General features: G+C 39.9%; 1 protein-coding gene across 1 annotated transcript in view; it reads left to right on the plus strand.

The window, feature by feature from the left end:
- Positions 1-24,623, plus strand: part of ZFAND3 (zinc finger AN1-type containing 3) — a 131,453-nt gene that overhangs the window by 19,450 nt on the left and 87,380 nt on the right. The window contains exon 2 of the mRNA XM_081000317.1: positions 23,823-23,863. Within this exon, the coding sequence (XP_080856443.1) occupies positions 23,823-23,863 (41 nt within the window). The remainder of the gene's footprint in view (positions 1-23,822; positions 23,864-24,623) is intronic.

A 24,623-nucleotide genomic window follows, 5' to 3' on the forward strand; every position in this document is an offset into this window, starting at 1 on the left:
TACTTCAGCCACTCATCTGAATGCCTGTCTGAAGAGATGTGTCTTTACCTGATTCCTAAAAGAAAACAAAAAAGTGAAGAAGATTCCTTACATCATCATTCCCACATCACCTACAAAAGGTTCTTCTACAAGGAATTCTAAAAGCAAGGAGCCATTTAAATCTGTCCAATGAGACCTACAAGATTCAAGAAAGAGGCTTTGTGACATTCCTACTGAAAACAGGAAATGTTTTAAAACTGTTGCCCAATTCTGCCATGTGGTCTAGTTAGAACTATTTGTTGAAAGGCAATATATAAATGTGGAGGCGAGGAAAACATCCCTCAAAGTGTCATAGAAGCTTGTTCCTCAAAAATGAAATTAAAAGGTGATTTGGATAACTTCGTATTCCTCATTTTGGAATATGTATAAATCAAAGAAGGTTAAATTACATCCTTCTATCCCAGCACAGGAAAACCAATATGGAGTTCCTGGAAAATGCTTAACAAACTAATGCTTGGTTTTTGAATAATAGTGTTACTCTGAAAGTAGAGGTAGGTTAATCCTATGAAATATATTTTGATCTTTATCTATTGAAATTCAGTAGGAATCTGTTTGTTTGAATTATTGACTCTCTTTTATCTGTGTAAGCGCTGCATCATTTTTTGCATCTTGTATAAATATTTTGTTACCTGCTATCAGGAATCAGTAACTGCCGTAGTCAAACTGGAAGATAAAAAGGGAATTCCTTGAAAAGCTGGCAATTGAAGATGAAATCAAGACATTGACAAGAGCACCTAATTTCTCCTTGATATTGTCAGCTAGATTTGTCTCATGTCTTTGCTTCATCATGTGCATTATATTGCAGAATTTTATCATGTCACCTCTTATTTATTACTTTTCAATATTGCAGTGGTGTGTTGGAATGGTGTTTTCTGCTTATAAAAAGATACTGACATTTGATATTAAAGCACTTGGTATAGTAATTTTGGTTCATACCAGACGTCTACAATTAAAAGGTTTTTAGTTAGCTAGCTAATGTTAATGAGTTGAAAGACTGGTAAAAGTAGTTTATAGTATATCATTATCACACGTTTATAAGGTTCTGTAAATCAAATTGCCATATGCTAGTGCATCATGTATTAAAATGTCCAAAAAGTTTTAATATAATATAACTTTAGTATAAAGGAGATGTATATTGATTGAAAGGACTGCATTTAAAATAAAAGCAGGGAGGCATTTTGTCCCAAACGTTGCAGGACTGTTTCTTCTAAAACATTTTCTATTGCCTGAATAGGTAGTAAAATGGAAATGTTTGACCTTGATATAAAGGATATTATTTCCTAAAGAATTAGATTTTTCCATCAAGTGATAAAATCGGAAGACATTTTTGTTAACGTTGCAGGTTACTTTTTATATCTGCATTTGCTTGGCACTTACCCTCTAAGTTGCTTCTTCAAGTCTCAGATGCTGTGGTGCTGAATCCAGATCGGCTATTGAAACTAAATAGCTGACTAGTCAGAAAAAGACACAAAAATATTAATCTTCAGCTACAGAGGGAGGCAAGTCAAGGGTTGCTGTATGGAAGACACTCCTAGTTAAGTGGTTCTCATGTGGTTGGAAGAACATGTCAAGGGCACTACACACTGCCCTCACTATAGGCAGGATTCTGAAGTGCTGCCAGTGACAATTTGTATGTTAAAGTGCCATGCCATTATAACATCTGATTTGCTGAAGTCTCGCTGCTTCCATTTCTTCCTTCATTCTCCTAGCATCTGCTTATGGTTCCTTAAGTGGCCTGACACCTGTTTAAGGCCTATGGAAATGAATTAAGTCACACTTGGTGGTAGCATTTTAAGCATTTAGTGCTTCGTATACACAACTGGTTTGTTTTTATTTGGTTCTTTGTAGCTGCAAGTGTTACAAATGTTGCTTGCCGAAGGTAATCATATGATTGCTGAAGGTAATCATAACAAAGCTACAATATCTGAGAGTTTCCCACGAACTGAAAGAATAATATAAACCTCTAGTTCATGGGAAACTCAAAATACTGAAGATTTGTTATGATTCCCTTCAACAAAACCTCCCGTGTAACTTTGAACCTTTAGTTCCATCATCTAACTTGGCAATCTAAATATTGTGTTAATGCAAATTAGTTAGGATATGACATGCAGCACAAGCGTCTATATAGTATAAATAAAATATATTCCACTTAAGGAAAACCAACGACTTGTTGTGTGTCGCACAGTAATGAGAATCTCTGGATCTTGATTAAACACCAGCTGCCACATCTGAAAAAGCCTCCTGAATGCCTAGGAACAAAGTGGTTATGTTGTGCACTTATGGAATATACATTTGCTTACTTGGCTTAAGAGGAAATAGGCACCCAGGAGTCAAGCATGTTGTCTATGTTCCATCCTCACTCATGTGTAATCAGGTGAGAAGAGGATAGCACACAAAACTTAAGATTTGCCATCAAAGAATAGCAAGACACCCCCTGTTGAAGGAGCAATAATATAATTGTAATTGTACCGTTGTAAACTGGAACTGTTATTGGGATGAACCCATTCTGTTTCTTCAGTGTTAAGCTTAAGTGGTGGCATTCAGAAATCCTGTTTACATGCCACGGAACTGTTAGAACAGCCTTTCCATGCCTTGGGGTCTCAGATGTTAGTGTTAGATTACAAACCCCATCATCACCAGCCATCATGGCCAACGATCAGGGATGATAGGGGTGGTAGTCGAGAAACACCTAGGGACCCAAAATTAAGAATGCTGTGTTTGAAGCTTGCTTTGTCACTCTGCAAGTATGCATGCAATAAACAGAGTATCAGTTCTGTGGATCTCTGCATTCCCAAACTTGGGAAGTTTGATTTTAAATTTAAGCAGTCATTAATTCCAGTTTAAAATAAAATAGGTTTAGTAGTACTGCAAAGATTCTTTCTTATGCAGTTTGTGAGATCATACCCGTATTTCTGCTTTCAATGTGTATTAGGGCTTATACAAAATATGTCTTGGCCTCTGGTGTTCCTCTTGATCTGTAGCTAGTATAGCGCTACAAATATTTAGCTTTCTGTTGACCTTTTGAATTGTTTGCACCTTGGTAAAAGTGTGTGCGTGTGCATGATATAAAATATTTTGTCTGGTACTATAAATGCCAAACGTTCTGCCATGGTCACTAACCTTCAACAATGGAGAGGTCAGAGAAGATTTTTTCCAACCCTTTAGGACTCTGTATAAAGGGCATTCCATTATACATTGGGGAAACTTCTCCAAAGCCCAGAATGTTCACATAGTAAGTTGGTCCCATTCAGACAAATTCTTTTTAAAGATCTGCAAGGACTTTGTATGAAGTAGAATGTGATAAAAGAATACAAAACAAAATGGTCACCTTTAGAAAACAAAAGGCAGCCAAAGGGGGAAGAGAAGGTATGACAGGCACACTAGGAACACAGAAGAAAGAAATTGCTTTGAAAACCATGTTCATATTTCCCCATAAATCATTCTGCTGAGATCATTTCAAAATGGTGTTGGACTTCCCTGTGTGCTTTTAGAATGAAGTCCTCATGGTGTGCTAGAGGAACAAATCGCCTTTGTGTTACTGGCTTACTGTGGGTGACAATGATTGAAAGACACAGGCTTTCTTAATATAGTCTGCTCTGATTTCATATCAGAAAATGCATAAGGGTGTTGGAGGATTTTACATTATTTTTGCTTTGCTTTGCTTTTATTGTTACTTTCTGTGACAAAGTATTGGCGTTCTAGTATTATTCCCTCTGACAAGCAAACATAAATAAATGGCAGGAAATGATAGTAAAGCCATTAAAAACAAGCCTTAGTGTTTATTTAGCTTAGTGGTAGAGCACATTCTCCATCCCTTCCATGATGCTTCTTTTGACCACAGAGGGATCTGCAACACAAAGCAGAACAGATGGGAACGCATGTGTTTAAGAACATTAGAGAAGAGTTGTATGTTAGTGGCACAGCAGATGCTTTGCATGCAGAAGGTTCCACATTCATTCTCTGAATAGCTCAGATAGGAATGGGAAAGATTCCTGTCTGCAGCCCTGGACCCCTTTAATGTAGACATTAAAGGTCTACATTACAGTACAGACAGAGGTCTGACTTAGTATATGACAGGCTGGTATGTCCGTATATGTTCAACTGATTCCCTTCTCCTTTCTTAGCTTCCTTTTAGTGGTGTCCAGACTTTTTTCAAAGAGGGCCAGATTTGATGAAGTGGAAGGCCGTGAGGGCCGACCACAGGGCCAACCAAAGTTGTTGACCTTTCGGATTGATTAGGATTTTACCCCAGGAAATAAACTGCCACAGGGGCCGGATTAAACCGACCGGCGGTTTACTAGAGAGGATTATTTTAATTTCTTGCTGGTTATCTTGCGTCATACAAATGTTACTAGACTTGGCTAAATGCATCTTCCTCGAAGGGTCTGGAGCTGTGGAGCCCATGAAAACATGTCAAAGAAAATAAATTGTTTCAATTCATTCCATCCTTTATGCAATCTGAGGATCAATCCCAGCATATTAATATAATATACTGACAGGATTCCTACTTTATCTTGTTGCTTCTGGTGTACCAGTATCCTCCAGAAGGTTTCATATCCCTGACAATTTTACAAGACTGGAATATAGGCACTTAAGATGATCTTGGTGGTTTTATCTTTCTCCTACACCTTTGGCCCTACAGATGTTGCTGAACTACATCTGCCATCATCCCTGGCCATTGGCCATGCTTCTTGAGGCTGAGGGGAATTGTCATTCAGTAACATCTGGAAGGCCAAAGGTTCCCCACACCTCTCCCACATTAAGGAATACAGTTAATGGGTTAATTCTCCATGAATCAGCAGAGATGTCTGCAGGTGCATTGTGGGGAATAAGTCATCTTATGACTCCCATATCTGTATTACCGGGCAGATTTGGCAAGTAACTTTGGATACAAAAGAATTCAGGTTACAGCATACTGCGCAGTTCATGGTAGGAGATTGCAGGGATTGTTGAAGGCTATCTGTTGGGACTGTGGATTGAAGTGAAGATTATTTGAAGTGGTTTTAGGAGGAAGAAGTTGGGAAATTGCCGGTCTTCAGAGCTCAGAACCCTATCAGCTGCAGGACTTTGAAAGCAATTGAACTTTTGGTGTGGCTGTGGTCTTTAACACAGCAAGGACTTTGAAGCAAAGAATCCTCTCTGGACTCAGAGAGGGAAGACTATTTGCAACATCTGTAAATAGTGTGTATAGTGGTATACGTTGGTGTTGGCCTACTAAAGGCCAACACTTCTAAATGGCTGTTTCCTTTGGTGAGCTTAACCACTTGACTGAGCTTCCGCAGCACATGTAGCCAACAACCCCAACATCCCACACAAATAACTTGAATTCCAAAATGAGTGGTAGAGTTGTGTGCTGACATACTGATCTCAGCCCAAACCTCCAGATAGCAATGTAGTTTATAAGGAACAGAGGACATGTCGAGAACTTTGCCCACATTTATTGAATTATTTGAATTGCCTAATTTTTTCAAAAAGAGTAGCAGGGCCAGAAAAATTACCAGAACTTACATTTTGTTTCATGCATAAGTATCACTATATAGAAGGTGCATATACAATATGACCATTGTAAAACATAATAGTGTGGAACATTATCCTTATTGTTTCTTTTTCTTATTCCTATTAATCTGATATCTGAAATGATTCTTCAGTGTTTCCAAGCTCAAACATTTCTTAATTTAAGAGAAATTAATTCTCTAGACCACTGAAATGAATTTAATGTTAATGTCACCCTATATCCTTGGGGCTAAAGACTATTTTTGTATAAAAATTGCTTTGTTCTGAAAAGTAAAGGAAGAAATTAAGTTGGAGATTAGAACATTTTCCCCAGGTGAGGCTGATCAGACAGTAGAAGGTCTGACAAAGAAAGGCCAGAAATGTTTTGTCCTTAGAAGCTGAAGAAAGGAGCGAGGAGAAGAAAAAGCACTCTGAAAAAGCACTCTGGAAGCAATCTTCCACTGATGTACTGGGATAAACTGTGATCCCCGAGACAGATGGCTCCTGCTTCTATTCCCATCAGCGAAAAGCCATGCTCTAGATTCTTCTCTAGAGATTGGTCTTTCAAGAATTAGAAGTTTTTCATCTTGGACATTTTTAATCATAGACAAGAAAATTAAGCTATAGTTGTAACATACCAGATACAATGAAAGCTCAAACATATATGCTAGCCCACAAAAGGAAAAGACTTACTTGTATACAATAAACTATTTAAAAACGGTCCTGCAACAGATTGACTCAGTTACATCTCTCACTCATTTTTAAAGAACTTGTGGGCCTTTTGTTTGAAAGTGGGGCAACCAGTGTTATGTCAGTGGTAAACAAGTTAGTGAGAATCTGTCTTTTTATATGTTCCATAGTCACATTGTCTTAAAGTGTTAGAAAGGTGAGCCATTAGAAGGGTGAGCCATTTTGTATATTAGTTGACAGTATTGTGCTAATTTTTTTTAAGACCAAACATTCCTTTTTGTCTGACATAAGTTGAAGCATTTGTGAGGCACATTACACACCATTCATATTCTTTGAAAATATGTCTGGACAGAGTTCCTGGGAAGAAGATACCGTATTTTTTGCACCATAACACTCACTTTTTTCCTCCTAGAAAGTAAGGGGAAATGTCTGTGCGTGTTATGGAGCGAATGCCTACGGGTGGCGGTGGGGGGGGGGGATCTGCTGCAGTCATGAGCAGAGGATCCATGGTTCCCTTTCCTTCCCTCCTCCGTGGCTCGCTTTGAAACAGCAAAGCGGGAGAGGAGCCGCTTACACAGGTGTAAGCGGCTCCTGTCTGGTTGGCTGCTTTAAACCATGCTCTCTGTCCCTCTCTCCTCCCCACTCAGCTCGCTAAATAGCAGCAAAGCTTTTCAGCTCTCTAAGCCGGGGAGGAGGGAGAGAAGCAGAGCCTGCTTGTTTTAAAGGAGCAAAGCGGGAGAGGAGAGGAGCCTTCTCCCCTTATACCCCTCTTCTGCATTATTAGCAGCATCCTTTTCCACACACCCCATGCATACTCCTTGTCCCTTGAGTGTTTTTCCTTCCCTCCCCACTTAAAACGTGGTTACAAAGCACGGATCCACGTGGATCCTCAGGATTTTTGCATTGGGCTACCCCAAACTCACCGTCAGATCACATGTCTGTGGCCACAGCATGAACCACAAAAATCATACATCCACTGTTTCGTTTAGAATATTTTTTTTTCTTGTTTTCCTCCTCTAAAAACTATGTGCGTGTTATGGTCAGGTGCGTGTTATAGAGCGAAAAATACGGTAATTCTGCTGCTTTGCCCACATCCCTTTAATTCAGAAGACCAAATTCTGAAAAGTGTGACAGTGATTCACTTAACTCCAAAATTTGATCATGCCTGTAGCTTGAGATTTTTTCCCTTCAGGGCAGCAGCTGAAGAAGGGCAGCAGCTGAAAAAGGAGCAAAAAGGGTTTTCTTGTGTGTGTGTTTCTTTGTGGCTGATTAGCTGCTCTCCCTGTGCAAAGGTCAGAGGGGGCAGGGTTTCTGTTGAGGCAGGTGATTAGCTGTGGGAGGAGCTTATCAGAGCTTGCAGGGCAGTGGCGCACGCCTAGTGGCTTGCAGGGCAGTTTCATCCATCTTTTAGATTTAGGGGAGCTAGTCTCAAACGTTTGTTGGGGGAGACCTAGGTTTTTTTGGGGGGGGGAGTTATTTGTCCTGTATTCACGCTTTTTATGATGGAGGACCGCTGTAGCCACCCCCAACGACACGTTCTCAAGATGGAGGGGGAGGGAACAGCTGCAGTTGCCTGCGGTTCCTGCGCAATGTTTGCCATCTTGCCAAAGGTTGCAGGCAGCTTTACCTGCAGCAATTGCATGTTGATTGCCCTCTTAGAAGACAAAGTCCAGCAACTGGAGGAACGTGTAGCTACGCTCCAAAGAATTAGAGAGCTGGAGCTCTTCTTGGAAGCAACAGAGCACACTGTCTCCACCAAGGAGGAGACAGGGGACTCCCCTGACAAGGAGGCTAGTTCACCAACACAGGAGCCAGATATATGGAGAAACGTGACTCAAAGAAGTAGGAGGCCCAGGGTTCGCTCTGATTGTTTAGAAATACACAATCGCTTTGAGGTCCTCTCCCCTAGCATGGAAGACGAAGAGCAGACTCCATTTGAGGATCTCTCCCTCATTACAGTCGATCAGGTATATGAAGAAGAGCAGCAAAGTCAGTCCTCAGGGAATGTGCAGGCGACCTTGGAACGGACAGCGTCCCCCCCGAAGAACCCCGACCAGACCTAAGAGGAGGCGTGTAGTGGTGATAGGGGATTCCCTACTGAGGGGAACAGAAGCAGTGATCTGTGGGCCTGACAAGATGTCTCGGGAAGTGTGCTGTCTCCCCGGGGCTAAGATCCAAGATGTAACTGAACGACTGCAATGAATCATAAAACCCACTGACAAATACCCCTTCCTCTTGGTTCATGTGGGAACCAATGACACTGCAAGCAATAGCCTCCAGAAGATCAAAAGAGACTACGAGGCTCTGGGAAGGAAATTGAAGCAATTAAATGCACAAATTGTCATCTCATCTGTCCTCCCAGTTGAACGACGTGGGGGAATGATTAATGGACTTCAATGTCTGTACACTAATGCGCAAAGCATGGGAAATAAACAAGGGGAAAAGAGAGGACCCAAATAATTACCGCCCAGTCAGTCTGACATCAATACCAGGGAAGATTCTGGAGCAGATCATTAAGCAAACAGTCTATGAGCACCTAGAAAGGAATGCTGTGATCACCAATAGTCAGCATGGATTTCTGAAAAATAAGTCATGTCAGACTAACCTGATCTCATTTTTTGACAGAATTACAAGCCTGGTAGATGAAGGGAACGCAGTGGATGTAGCCTACCTTGATTTCAGCAAGGCATTTGACAAGGTGCCTCATGATATTCTTGTAAAGAAGCTGGTAAAATGCGGTCTTGACTATGCTACCACTCAGTGGATTTGTAACTGGCTGACTGACCGAACCCAAAGGGTGCTCATCAATGGTTCCTCTTCATCCTGGAGAAGAGTGACTAGTGGGGTGCCACAGGGTTCTGTCTTGGGCCCGGTCTTATTCAACATCTTTATCAACGACTTGGATGATGGACTCAAGGGCATCCTGATCAAATTTGCAGATGACACCAAACTGGGAGGGGTGGCTAACACCCCAGAGGACAGGATCACACTTCAAAACGACCTTGACAGATTAGAGAACTGGGCCAAAACAAACAAGATGAATTTTAACAGGGAGAAATGTAAAGTATTGCACTTGGGCAAAAAAAATGAGAGGTACAAATACAAGATGGGTGACACCTGGCTTGAGAGCAGTACATGTGAAAAGGATCTAGGAGTCTTGGTTGACCACAAACTTGACATGAGCCAACAGTGTGTCGCGGCAGCTAAAAAGCCAATGCAATTCTGGGCTGCATCAATAGGAGTATAGCATCTAGATCAAGGGAAGTAATAGTGCCACTGTATTCTGCTCTGGTCAGACCTCACCTGGAGTACTGTGTCCAGTTCTGGGCACCACAGTTCAAGAAGGACACTGACAAACTGGAACGTGTCCAAAGGAGGGCAACCACAATGGTCAAAGGCCTGGAAACGATGCCTTATGAGGAATGGCTAAGGGAGCTGGGCATGTTTAGCCTGGAGAAGAGGAGGTTAAGGGGTGATATGATAGCCATGTTCAAATATATAAAAGGATGTCACATAGAGGAGGGAGAAAGGTTGTTTTCTGCTGCTCCAGAGAAGCGGACACGGAGCAGTGGATCCAAACTACAAGAAAGAAGATTCCACCTAAACATTAGGAAGAACTTCCTGACAGTAAGAGCTGTTCGACAGTGGAATTTGCTGCCAAGGAGTGTGGTGGAGTCTCCTTCTTTGGAGGTCTTTAAGCAGAGGCTTGACAACCATATGTCAGGAGTGCTCTGATGGTGTTTCCTGCTTGACAACCATATGTCAGGAGTGCTCTGATGGTGTTTCCTGCTTGGCAGGGGGTTGGACTCGATGGCCCTTGTGGTCTCTTCCAACTCTGATTCTATGATTCCCTTAGCATGGAAAATGAAAATAAAGAAGCCGAAAAATTACAGGGTTCCTCAGGGCTAATCACAATCACATTCATGAGGGTTTGGCCAAACATGATTGTATTTACAAGTGCACGTTTTTCCAGCTGATGCTTTTAAAACTTTTTAAATAATGTAACTTTAATTAAAACTACTGCAGTATTTATACTGGAAGGTTGAGTGCACTTGTGCAAAGCAAATGGTAACTCATTACAAGAGGTTTATTCCTTTATAAATTACTTAAATGTAAATAGTTGGAGAGCAGAAGGGACTTGTTTACTAGGCTTATGCGGCTAATCATTACCTTTGATTTGTCACTTGGAATCTTAGCATTCTGATATTTTCTCTTAATGGAGAATTTATTCTTACTCTGTTCTCATACACACAACCTGTCTGAATTTGGTTTCCCTTTGTGGTACCGCAAGCATGTGCATTATGATTCCCCCCCCCCCCCGGGAACATTTTGTAGTATCTTTCCACTCCAAATATATGGAAAAGGCATTGTTCCCCCACCCCAAAACCAGGGATTCAGAAGGCTCAAAGGTTTATTTGTTGGATCATTTGATTTTTTAAAAGTCACACAAGTAAAGACTAGTACTCAAACTTTGAGAGGCTATTTCCTCAGCTGGTTGCAACAACAGTATTCAGGATTTCAGAAACTGATTCCTTGAACAAAGTGGGCTGAAAGAGCAGATATTTCCTCTGTAGTTTAAGTGTTTATAATCCACACTTTCATAAAAATATATCATGGTGGTATACCACATACATAACAAAACCCGTTAAAGCATAAATAGACATCAGTTAATTTCTGCTGTATAGATTAGAACATGCCTCTGTAGACTAGATCATGCAGTGCCAATTTGTACCTGTGAATTATTTGTGAGCAGAGTGGCTCGGCCAGGCAAATACCATGTGTGTGAATTGGCAGATTGCACAAACAGCTGGCAACAGTTTAGTGATAACAGCAGCACTTTCTAACTTTTTAACATGGAAACTCGCTGCTGACTGTATCTGTGAAATTCTGCCACAAATCTTTGTTCTAAGGATGATGATTATCCCACAGATAGGTGCTGGTATGCTTACTTATTTCATTAACAATTAGATTATATCTTTGTGTGCATTTGATTGCACATGAGTTTGCCCTACAGACTTATAAGTGCATGCTTCCTGGTCTGTATAAGTGATTAGCCTGGTTCACACAATGGTGAACAAGAAACTATGTCTTACTATGAATGGGCAACAAGCTCAATTGCACCCATTCCTTTTCCCCCTATGCTATACAGGAGATAACCAGAGCACTGTCTTAGTATCACATGATAATCCATGCTTATGGTTTGTTTCACTACAGTTAACTACAAACAGAAAACAAGGGTTGTTCTTGGCTTTCTGATCCTGGCTTGTTTGAGGAAAACAATTCATTCTAATCCAGTGCTCTCCTTTGTTTCCCTCTGGTGGAGTACAGGTGGGGAGTGGGGCTGGTATAATTAAAAGAATGTGCTCATCCACAGTAAACTGCTTGTTCACAGTAAGCCATGGTTTGCTTTAGACCGTGGCTTTCCATTGCACGCAGACAGTGTCATTGTAAACTATGCAAACTTAAACAATAATACCAATACGTTGGATTAGGAGATCATACAGTTTCTGAAGTTTTGAAGTTGATGGGTATCAGTCCGCACTTTCAGAAATGTGCATGGGGGGGGGGAATTGAACACCCAGGTCCCCCCCCCCCTGTGAGTCAGTGACTCTTAATGGGAAAATGGAGCCCTCACTTGTTTAAGCACTCTCTACAAACCAGGATCAATTATGCTTTATGTATAGAACAAGGAATGAGAGTGTACTGCTAGCTCTGCCATCAGCATATACTCATTAAGTGCTAGCTCTAGAGACCTCATGCATAGAGAGAGACTCCTCTTGTTCACACACAAAACATGAACATTGGGGGTGGGGCTTCCCCAACAGTGTGATATTGGGTTAGGCCAACATTCACTACTTTTGTAGAGAGGCAATTGCTGTTCAGAGAAGAAGGGTTCAGCCACAAGCAGTTATTGTTTTTGTTTCAATTAACTTTTAGAAAACTTTTTTTGTTTGGCTTGGAAATTTGATGTTTAAGTTGATTGATGTTCCAAGAAAGCAGTCCAACTTACAAATTGATGTTCATGTTCATATACAGTGGTACCTCGGGTTACAAACACTTTGGGTTACAAACTCCGCTAACCCGGAAGTAGTACCTCAGGTTGAGAACTTTGCCCCAGGATGAGAACGGAAATCGCGCGGTGACAGCAGCAGTGGGAAGCCCTATTAGCGAAAGTGTGCCTCAGGTTAAGAACGGTTTTGGGTTAAGAACGGACCTCCGGAACTAATTAAGTTCGTAACCCAAGGTACCACTGTAATAGCAGAAGTATATATACATTATTTGAACTCTTAATGGTACTTCTTGGCTGTAAACTGATTTATCACATGCCTTTTGACTGGTTAACTGAGTAAATAAATGGTGTATTATCAAAGCCTCAACACAGATAGTTTCCTATTCACTCATCCCGAGTTGCTGGCTGTTTGAAGTAAAAACCGTTTTTAATATTTTGCATTTCTGTTCCCTTGTAAAGTAATAAACTTCCAAAAAAAGAAGCAAACTTGTTCTTAATTCACAACTTCACAGATTGAACAGACTAAAGTTGGTACCTACAAATTAATAAACTAAACTTTTTCCTGGATTAAGGCTTACTGCATACTTCAACTATTAAGAATATATTTACCATAAGTGTTTCCTAACCCTCTTTACTTAATTTACAGGGGCACACATGTTAGCAAAGAAGTAGCAGCAATTTATAAATTATGCTTGTAAATCTGTTACATGAACTTCTTGCCATTGCTTTCGTGTCCTTTCCCAAGAATATAAATGCAGTGTGCAAGCAAGCAGCCTTTCTATTACTAGTTGGGCCTTGGCATTTTACGGTTTCAAGTGTTTTCTCAATGTTGACTGTTTGCTGTTTTTATTTTACTAAGAAATGTATACTCCACCTGATTTAAAGAAAAAGTGCTCGAAGTATGTCATAAACGAGCAATAAAAAGGAAAAATAAAACCAAAGAATAAATTAAAGCAACCAATTTGAAATGTTTTGGATTTTATCTACAGACTAGCAAAAGACACATTAGGGCTTTCCACTGTGCTCCCTTTCTTTCTGCTGCTTTGAGGTGGCATTGAAAGCTGCATTGAGAAGCGGTAAATTGCTTAAAATTGGACAGATGCTTGTGAGACTAGGATGTCTTCTTATGTAGGCTGTTCCCACCTTTTACCTGAGGGTCTCCAGACATTCAGGTTGTTTGGGGAGGGGGGTGCAATAAGGACAAGGGAGTCATTGCATGAAATGCCTTTTAGTTACAAAAAAAATCTGAAGACAATCCTTTGCATTTATATAAAAAAAACTGGTGCTCTAGAATTAGTTGGACCTTGCTTTGTACCACTTTAAAAGATGGTGCTTAACACTCTGAATCCATCAGGTAAGCCGAAAGGTTAAATGACTGTTAAGTAGAATCGCATACATACATGATTAGTATGAGATGTGATGAAGGGACTAATTAATAAGATCTAATTATCGTTCTAATAAGATCTAATTATCGTTCGTATACAAAGCAAAGTTTTGCCACTTCGTGGACAGCATAAATGGAAATTGACAAGGAAGTGATGAAAGTCTATTCAAGTTTGGACCAATTTCCTGTTAATCCTAAACTTGGAAGACTTGTGTGAAAAGCATGTCCAGGCTACAATTCTGCTACTGCTACAATTCCGCTACTGTGGTATTTCAAAGCAAATAATTCATCAAACTTATAAAGCATTGGAAGTTTGAAGTTTATAGCGGACATGTTGAGAGGTCATATTTGTGATTTTAGCATACATAACTGTCTCAGTAAGCCCTACTTATTGCACATACATTTGAAGGATATTTTGTATAGTCTTGTTAGACTCCTAATTACTAATTAAAGCTGCCTTTAGATGTGTGACCTTTCACTTGTTTAAGTGTCATTTGGTATTCTTGTAGGCTATAGAGCAAAACCAATAACGTGTTTTGCAGTTGCATTTAACCACAATTCCAGTTAGCTTACCATACTATCAGCAGTGAGGTGAGGTTGAAGATTTTCCATGGGGGGAAAAACCAAAACAAAATATTTCATAAGATTAGTAAAATAATGAATAGATAATACCAGTCAAACTGGGAACTTTTAAAGTAGTGATTCAGTGGATGGTATTCAGCGATGTTTTACTTGGGGAATTAATTAGCATGAATCTAAGTTAGATTTATTTCAGCAGATCAATTCTGATTAAAATTTGGTTGAATACTATCCACTGTGTTTTTCAGCTTATACTTTTGCAAATGTCTATCTAATGCATAGCTCTCTGGGCATGTTAAAATTAATGTGTTAGATGGTTTCAGTGCTTTATTCTTTCTTAATTTAAGCCGCGCAAAGGAAGCACGTGCTATTCAGTTGTTGTGTCTTATAGTATTTACAAGGATTACAAGCAAGAGTTTCCAATTAAAGCTTTGAATATAATAATTAAACCACAATAGTTTCTTTCTCACATGCCATCCACATGTAGAGCAAACATGTAAAGCAGGGTTTCTCAGCCTTTTAAACTCACACCCCTTTTAAGCGAATATAAAAACCCCACAGACCCCCTTTAAACCTGGCTCCCATAATTGTTTTATTTTGATTTTAATTTTCAAAAGGATTGAAACATGATCTTTAATTATAAATAATATGTTGGGCTTGACAATAAGAATGAATCAAAGTATTTATAATTTTAAAAAACATTTATTTTTTAAAAAGCCACATGAAATTTTAAATTTGGCTTCAGTTATTATTAATGTGAACTTTGATGCTGCATGCTTATCACAAACTTTTGGATTTTTGACTTTCACATCAGCATGCTTAATAATTTTCTCTCTGTGTGTGTGTGTGATTAAGACACAAGTTTTGTTTAGCATTATAAACACTGTTAGACCGCAGTTTTCCCACCCTTAGATGAAACACAGGTTCTGCAATTGTGTTGCTACTGTAAAAGAATTAGACTCTGCCCCGAAGAACCGCCAGTTCTGGAGGAGGAGGCACAGAGCAGATGTCTTCCCAGATAATTTTGGTAAATGGGCAGGAGAATATATTCATATCAGTTCCCAGTGTTGCCCTTGTAGTTTTTGCCGCCGATCAGCTGTTGGTTCCATCAGTTTCAGCTCTGCACTGATAAACTTTTTAATCTAAGCAAATCAATAGTTGCTTGGATAGCTCATTATAGACACCATTATTTCTTTTTTCTTTTAAAGCTAATACTTGGAAAATATTGCTTCCAGCAGAACAAAAGCTGGAAGTGAATGATACCTGTACTTTTACACTCCCTAACCTTTCAGCTTCTCTTTAGAACTACTGTATCATGTCTCTAGTTGGTTTTTCACTTTACCAATGTTTTCCTAGGCATTGCTTTCCTAAGCAGAGCAATTCCTCAGCTTGCCTCTTTGGAGTCACTCTTAAATGTATGTTTATGGTTCTCTTCTCCCTGTGCCTGTTGCTGCATGAAGGGCCTTATGTTCTTCATCACACACCAGTTGTATAATTGTTTTAATCTTAACAGTTAGTACAGTTGTGTTAACTCTGCTTGTCAGCTCATTAATCACTTAGTATAAAAACTTGACTACTCTGCTTCATAACAGATTGCACAGGGTTTGTCCCTTTCAAGGACATGCCTGCAAATGCTATGAACTGAACATGCCCATAAAGGCCAGGAAATGAATACTTAGTTTTGTCATTGTCACTTTCACTCATAGATTAGACAACTTTTTTGTACTGCTTATCCTTGCATCCTGGGAGCCTCTCTGAATTGGAAATCATTTGAAGATAGTGACATAGAAGATATGCTGCCCTTGGCATTATTATAAAGTGTTTATGTATTAGCAGGGAGTTCTGTATCGCTTTCAAAAGTTCTCTCCTCTTGTTGAATCTTAATTTTTTGCCATAGTACTTCTGAATTAGTACAAAAACAGATCCTGCCCTGGTTGGTTTTATGCCTTTTCAACTTTGTAATTTGACAGTACTTCGAAGTTGATTTTAAGATGCTGGTTTGTAGCAGTTTGGTAACTGTAGTTTCCAGGCTTAGACATAGCAGGAAGCCATGGTTAATTAACCAGGAGATTTTCGATTGTTGCAGACTGCGAAGGGCGAAAGGCCACAGAATGACGTTAACAACAGAAGTGCAGGCACAAGGCTTGTGTGTCTTCATTTATTAAGCCTAGATCATGTACCTCTGACTAGGCCACTGTTTCTTTTGTTGAAGGCTGCTTCTACAGTTTTTAACAGCCTTTTCAAAGGGGGCTTGGAACACCTCTTTTGTGAGAGATATCCCAAATATTATACTTTGCCCGCTGTAGAATATAGAGATTAGCACAGTGCTTGCTTTAGCAGGAGCCAAGATGTGTTTGGGGTTGCCATTTAGTATACCTTGACTAATAAGGGAAAATAATGCTGCTCAGGGAGCTGTCAGATTGGCGAATGAGATATTACAATGAACAAATTTTAGTCTTTGGAAGAGTAAATGGCTGTTAGTAGCAGGAGAAAGGAAGATGGTGGCCTGCCTCATTCACAAAGTTTCTGTCCTTAACTTCCTTAAGTAGTTTCTTAAATCATATCTAACCAATTCTGCATGTGGAATAACTTTAGTCGGAGTTTCTCAGCCTCTTTGGACCTGGGGGCACATCTAGAAATCTTGGAATTGTTGTGGGCACTGTAAATGCCCATATTGCGGAAGAAACTGTCAGTGCTCAGAACACCTCCTGCCAGTGGCCAAAACATGCACACACACCCTAAAACTGACAAAAAAGCAAGTAACACTCTCCTTCAATAACACCCCAAAGCCAAAAAACCCCTCAGCCTCGGTTAAAAAAAATAAAAATGGTTTAAGCACAGGGCCCGGGCGGGCTCTAAAGAGTATGTCTGAGGATGTTGTGGTGCCCCTGGGTGCCAGATTAAGCTCAGGCTTAAGTAAAGTTCAAGATACTTAACATTTTATATTGTACTTTGATATCTGAAATGTTCATAAAATAGTATTCTAATATTGAATACTTAACAAAATTTCTGTAGATTTACTAGAATAAAATTATTTTGCAGCATTTCTTAAATAGTCAATTTTTGGATTTTCTTGGGAAATGTATTCCAATAGTCTCATATGTGGAAGTTTGTTGTGTGGGGATAGTGGTAGATAAATAATAGGTCAGAGAAGAAATATGAATGTGGAAGCGTGGTCAGGAACTTTGAGGAAGGGGCAAGTTGCCATGCACATACAGATTCTAAATCCCCTAAACATGGAAGATGTTAAGGTGCTATCTTCATGTTTTATGTACTGCAGCTGCAAGGATGAAAGCTGAGTGCCTGGATTTTATGCCATGTGCTTCCTAATGCATGTAAAAATAGCAGCGCTGCTCCTTGTTGCTGAAGAAAATGCTTCCCTTATCTGAAAATTTCATTTTTGTAGGTGTACAGCTGCATCCCTTTCTGTTTTGCTTGTTATAAATTGAGGAAGGCATTGCAGAGTTCATTTGAGGCTTCCATTATAAGAGAATCTAATGTTATGTAAAATTGGATTGTAATGATATGAACTGGTTCTTGCCACTATCAGCATCTGTGTAACTTCTAAACAAATATGTAATTTGTACCATCCAAAGAAAGGAAAAAGAAAACTGTTTTTTCATAAAATAACTGTCTTTTTAATTTCGTGAAGAAATTAGTGACCTCTACATATCCTTCAGCTGGACTTCTAAAAAATGCAGAAAGCAATACTAGCAATAGCATTCCATTCTGTAGTGCAGTTGTGCTTGCTACTAGCCACAAAAAAATGGTACTAGCCCACCTGCCTAAACGTTCAAAAGTTAATAAGGTATGACCTATCTTGTTCCTTCCCTGGACTTAGGTCTTGCAGAGAAAATAATTTGAATATCCTCACAAGGATATCGCGTCATGACTCAGTCAGCACAACCCTCTGATAGAAAAGTTGCACATAGTGGCCATAAACCCACAGAAACTAAAGCAGCAAGGAGTCCTGTTGCACCTCAGATATAAAATACCTTCTTTACAGCAATAAGGTTTTGTGGACTAGTGTTCACTTTACCAGGTGCACGGAATGTTATCCATGAGTTGGCAGGTACATCTACACAATAGTCAAATTGAAAGGAAATGCAATAAATTCCATGTTGGTTGGGTTAAGTCTTATTTATACAAAACAATTCATTATTATCACAAAAGTGTTGATTTTAAGTCCACGAAAGCTTGCATGATAATAAAGTTCTTGGACTCATGTAATATGTTTAGAGACTATATTTTTGCTGCCGCAGGCTAACATGGGTGCTCCTCTGGAAATTGTGGAAGGCACCAGCTAAGCTTCATGGTGAATAATTTCTTCCCTTGGTATCAGTGGTACTTGGTAGTGCTTAGCTTTTGCTGGATTAATGCCAGCATGTGGGAACTACAGTATACAGTAATAAGGTACATATTCCAGTTATCTGGTTTGCTAAGCCAGACCATGAATTAGCACAAAAATGTGAGCTTATTGGCTCTTGGGAGACATGATCGCAGCTGCTTTGCTCCTCTTCACTTGTTTTGTTGTTGTGCTGCACTCAGCTAAGCTTAGCTCTGCCAGACAAACTGCAAGTTGTAAACCTAAGACAAACTTTGGTTACAGTTCGTGGTCAGTCTGGAGAGAGCTAAACCAGAATCCTGAACCTGGATGTCACAGCAAGTTGTAGAATCATAGCAGGAGAAAACAAGCTTGCTTCATTTTCCATGTGACAGCCCTTTAGGTATTTGAAGATGGCTATCATATCTCCTATGGGATGTGGGTGGCGCTGTGGTCTAAACCACTGAGCCTCTTGGGCTTGCCAATCAGAACGTCAGAGGCTCGAATCCCCATGACGGGGTGTGTTCCCATTGCTCGGTCCCAGCTCCTGCCAACCTAGCAGTTCAAAAGCACTCCAAAAGTTCAAGTAGATAAATAGGTACCACTCCGGCGGGAAGGTAAACAGTATTTCCGTGTGCTGCTCTGCTTTCGGTGTTCCGTTGTGCCAGAAACGGTTTAGTCATGCTGGCCACATGACCTGGAAAAACTGTCTGTGGACAAACGCCGGCTCCCTCGGCCTGTAAAGCAAGCCCCAGAGTTGTCTGCAACTGGACTTAACTGTCAGGAGTCCTTTACCTTTATCATATCTCCTCTGTCTCCTGTTTTCCAGGCTAAACCAGTCAGATCATGGCTTAGCTCAGCAGAAAAGAGGAACAAATTGGTTGTGTTCTCCTGTCCAGCAGCTTGCATGTTCTCACTAAGCTATGGTTTGGTTTAGCATGATGTGTGAATCAGGCTACTGTGCAGAAGAACCTTTGTTGATACATAATGCAGAAAATTATGCCATTTAGTATCATCATTTCTTTAATAGGAAGGGAGCACAAGCAATTGGAATGCCATTAAAAGTTCCTGGTTCATGAAAGCATTTCATAAAAAGATTTAATACTACTAAATAAATGCAAGGCTTTAGAAGTACAAATGCTTCAGTAACTATTTTTTTCTGAGGCCTAGTTGTTAGATTGCTGATGAATGGGCAAATCTGTGTCTGGACTTGGAGACTGAGGGAGGAATTCAACACCAAGCTGTTAACAAATGTTCCATCTGTGCAGCATATCAGCTTGCCAGATGGAACGATCCCACCTTCCTTCTCCATGTGTTGTTCTGGGTTTCTCCTGACACCCCCCCCGAGCTTATTTCAGGGGGTGCACAGGGGGAGTGGAGAAGCCCCATTGTACAAGCAGAAACGCTTGTATAGCGCTTCAACTGATGGAGTTCATTAGGAGAATCCTGGTCTAGACAAGGCTTAGAACTATTCTCTCTGGCACCTTTTGTAATGTGTAGGATGTTATTGTATGGAGGGAACAATTAATAGTTATTTATCTGAACTTATTATAGACTGTAGATATTATAGCTGTGTATAATATAAATAATTTTATAATATAAATATTATAAAATATAATAATACAAACAAGACAGATTAAAATCATTTTCTTAATTTGATTATCTCTTTAGTATTTTATTCTTGTTCTTTTTATTCTAACAGCTTCTGTAAGCTTTGAAAATCAAGAAAACACATTTTTTGAAAAACAAACAAACCCCAAAGTCTCCAAATAAGGAGTCCATACCTGCAATTCAGATAGTGCAGTCTAGGTTTATCATATCGTCTGCTGCTTTGAGAACTAGGATTATTTTTAGATGTAAGAAGGTAAACAGCAAACAATTTATGTTCAGCTGAGAGTTATGGTAATTGCTGAGATATTGTAGAGTACTAGAAGTCCTAAGCAAGACTGTTCCTTGCCATTCTACAATGTAGTAGGAAATACTGATCAGAACTTTACTTGGTCAAATAGTGCATCTCAGCTGTATTGCTAGCAGTATGATAGCGCAAAAGCACACTTCAAAAAATAACAATTTTCTCCAGTTGATAGGTCCAGCAAAAGGCAAGCAATGTATAAATACTATTTTCCATCATGAAAACGTCACTGAGCTCTGGTATGAATATTGTAGGTCACCTTCAACAAAAATGTAGTGTACCTGTTCTTGATATACTTGTACATCACTTTACATAAAGCTGTTAGTGTGCAAATAAAGCCTTTTTCTGCTTTGAAAAGTGAAATATTTCTGGAACTAGAGTCCATTACCCTACCCTTTTTCTCTGCTGTGACTTGAAAATTAACCTATTCATTTGCTTCATGGTGTCTGACATTTGTTTCCTTACTGTTTGTTTCCTTGTACTTGCATACAGCGTGGGTGGCGCTGTGGGTAAAACCTCAGTGCCTAGGACTTGCTGATCGTAAGGTCGGCGGTTCGAATCCCCGCAGCGGGGTGAGCTCCCGTCATTCGGTCCCAGCTCCTGCCCACCTAGCAGTTCGAAAGCACCCCTAAGTGCAAGTAGATAAATAGGTACCACTTTATAGCGGGAAGGTAAACGGCGTTTCCGTGTGCGGCGCTTGTGCTGGCTCACCAGTGCAGCTTCGTCACGCTGGCCACGTGACCCGGAAGTGTCTTCGGACGGTGCCGGCTCCCAGCCTCTTGAGTGAGATGAGCGCACAATCCTAGAGTCGGTCACGACTGGCCCGTACGGGCAGGGGTACCTTTACCTTTACTTGCATAATGGTTGATTTTTGAAACTCAGTCAACAGCGATTAAACTATTCTTTGCCTTAAAAGATGACACATAAGCTGTTCCTTTTTCCAGAATTGATAGCCATGTTATTAAACACACACACAATGTCTGTCTTGCAATTTTGGTACCAGAATATGAATATTTGAAAAAATTCTATGGAGACTTCAAATTGAAACTAGCCTACCTTCTTAATGCTCAAACAAAGTTGAAAATATCTCTGTCTGAACCATTTAAACTCTGCATCTTCCTTTTTTAGCTGGTCCTGAGATTTAATGGCTTCTCAGGGAAGCTGCAGCTTACTGAATTACTTCAAACAATCTAACTTCCAAGCAAATGGCACAAAAGTGCAGCATACTAACAATGCAGGTGTTGACTTAGCCTGCTGGTTTAATTTTTGTGATTTTTCCTCAAGGTAGATAATCTGTGCAAGTTTTTGGCACAGAGTGTTTGTACTACTTGAGTGGAATAAGCACATAGAAGCTTTGAAGGTCTATGCTTGATTTTAATATTCAAACTGAGGCGTGTGTGTTCCTTATGGCACTTAGAAATGTTATGTTTAATGCTCCTTTGTTTCAGTTTGTGCTGTGGCAGGTAAATAGGTAAATAGTATTGATGGCTTCCTGCACACAGCAGCAGGCCAAGTGTTTGATTGAGAAGTAGGGTGGTGTAGGAGTTGGAAACTTCCATTGGCCCAGTTCTCTGAGGTAATCTGCTACGGTTACCTTGTTCAACCTACATTTTACCAGCCTTAATGGAATCAAGATACGCTATGTCCACAGCATTCCCCTGATCCATCAAGCTTGTAACTCCATAAAAAAAGAAGAAATTAGATTTGTTTGGCATGACGTATTTTTGAAAAACCCATGCTGGGTCTTAGTAATCACAGCATTATTTGCTAAGTGCTCACAGATGGACTGTTTAATTATTTGTTCTAGGACTTTTTCTGGTATCGTTGTCAAGCTCACCAGTCTTAGTTACCCGTGTCTTCTCCACACACACACTTTTTGAAGATGGGGACAACATTTCCCCGCCTCCAGGCTGCAGGGACATCACCTGTTCTCCATTCTCAAAGATTATAGACAGAGGCTCTGAGATTAAATCCTCAAGCTCCTTTAGTATCATTGGGAGCAGCTCATTAAGTGCATCAGGTTGTTTACATTCATTTAAAGTAGCTAGGTCTTCCCTCACCACCTCTTTTCCTATCTTGCACTGCAGTTCCCTTATTGCATTGTTTATTCTGTTCTCACCAAGTTCAGCACTGCTTTCCTTTTGGGTGATGCCTCCCACTTTTCTTTCTTGTTGGAATTGTCTGCATTTGTGCCTTCAGTATTTCACCTTTAAGAAACTTCCATCCATTTTTGGATTCCCTTCTCTTTGAGTATTTCTGACCATAGGAGCTCACCCAGTAGTTCCTTAATCTTTTTGAAACTGGTCTTCTTAAAAGTCCAGACTGCATGTGTGACTACACTTAGCTTTCCCTTGCCTCTGTATCACAAAACCCAAGAGGACATGATCACTTCGTCAATTAGATCCTCTCTGTTGGCAAAGGCCAAGTGCAAGATAGATGGCTCCTTTGTTGCTTCTTCCTTCTTCTGGGAAATGAAATTATCAGTGAGGCAAGGGAGGAATTTGTTGAACCTTACATTCTTGGCAGAGTTTGAGTTCCAAAAGATGGGGCAATTAAAGTCTCCCATGACTCCAATATCTCTCCTTTTAAAGTGTTTGGTAATCTGTTTTATGGTTGAGTATTTGGTAATTTGTCTGGATCTGCTCCACAGTTCCTACTGGGAAAGTGATGGGAAGAATACAAGGTTGTTACCAAAGCCTTCTTACCCAGTAGAAGTGCTTCTTGCCCAGTAACAGCCCTTGTGCTGCCTGATGAAATTTCAGAAGTCCATTTACATTTTCAATCTTAAATTATCTTCGGTTGTAAGGGTGAGAGATGAGTTTCATTTTAAAAGAAATGTTACAGAAGAAAGTCATGGAGATATTTACTGTAGTGGTTAAAAATGGAAGCTCTGAATTAGAAGACAACATTGGTCTGTTTCAGAGAGAGAGGCTCTTCCAGTAGCGTTGAGACTAAGTAGTACAGTATATGTTTACTTGGAGAGTATATCTATTCCTTATTGGGTTTTGGTAGGGGATTAGTGTAATTGAACTGTTCTCTTCTGAACTATAACATTTCCCCACTTCAGCCTTTCAGATACAACTGGATTTGAACTATAGATACTAATGTTGTGTTGCTTGTTGTGGTGCTAGGTACTGATACACCACATCTGTGGAGAGTTGTAACATTCAAGTGAAATAATTAGTTTTTCTGTCATGTGTCGCTGAAAAGTGTATTTATGAAGATGATTTGGCTACTTTATTTTTCTCCAACAGAGCACAACTATTTACTTCAGCAGTTGTTCACTTTTATTCTTGTTCTAGTCTGTCTCTCCCCCCCCCCCTAAATAAAATAAACCTGTGCTAACTACCATCAGGAATATTAAGCTCTCCTTTTTCCCCTCTTACTCCAGGTCCAGCAAGACTATGAATCTCTGTTCCAAATGCTTTGCTGGTAAGTGCAATGTAAAGGTTTGGTTTTGAGATCTCTCTCTCTCTCCTTTTTAAAATAGGCAATCTAAAGCACATAGTTGGCATCCCCCTTGGAGTTTATGTGTGGGTGTCTGTTTCTTAGTGTGTGTGCATGAAATCAGATTCTCCTCACTCCGGTGCTTCATTTATTTGCTCAAGTTTGTTGAAACAATCTCCAGTGTGTATAAAAGCAAGAGCCTCTTGCGTACAGGCACCAATCAAGCCTTCACTCAGCAAAGTTTACAGAACTCTGGAATGCCCTTGAACTAGACAACTCCTGTCAAAGCTACTCGCATTAAGAGTTCAAATTGCAGTTTTAGAATTTCTAGTTCAATAGAGCAGGCTTTAATTATGTTAATTTGGAACTAAGAATTGTGTTTGTAGCTCCAGTACTGGATGGGAAAATATTTCTGTTCCACCTGTAAGTCTCTAGCAATAGAAATATATTTAACTATATTGTCTAATGGTGGAAAATAACTCAATTTCCAACCTACAGCTTTGTTGCCTATAATCTCTTGTCACTATATAAAGTGCTTTTTACCGTGTTTCATTTTGTCCTCTCATAACAGTAGTCAGTAGTCACTATTATCCGCATTTTACAAATGGAGGGCAAAGGCAAAGAGACAGACAGATATTTGCTCAGACGTGTGCAATACTGCAGTTGAGCAAGATTGTGGATTCTGTTCTTGTTGGTCTCATCCAGCCCTCTGACTTCTTTAAGACTGGCCTCTAATTTGGAGCAG

Source organism: Podarcis pityusensis, assembly GCF_964106645.2.
Source record: "Podarcis pityusensis genome assembly, chromosome: 3".
In the NCBI taxonomy this organism is placed as follows: Eukaryota; Metazoa; Chordata; class Lepidosauria; order Squamata; family Lacertidae; genus Podarcis; species Podarcis pityusensis.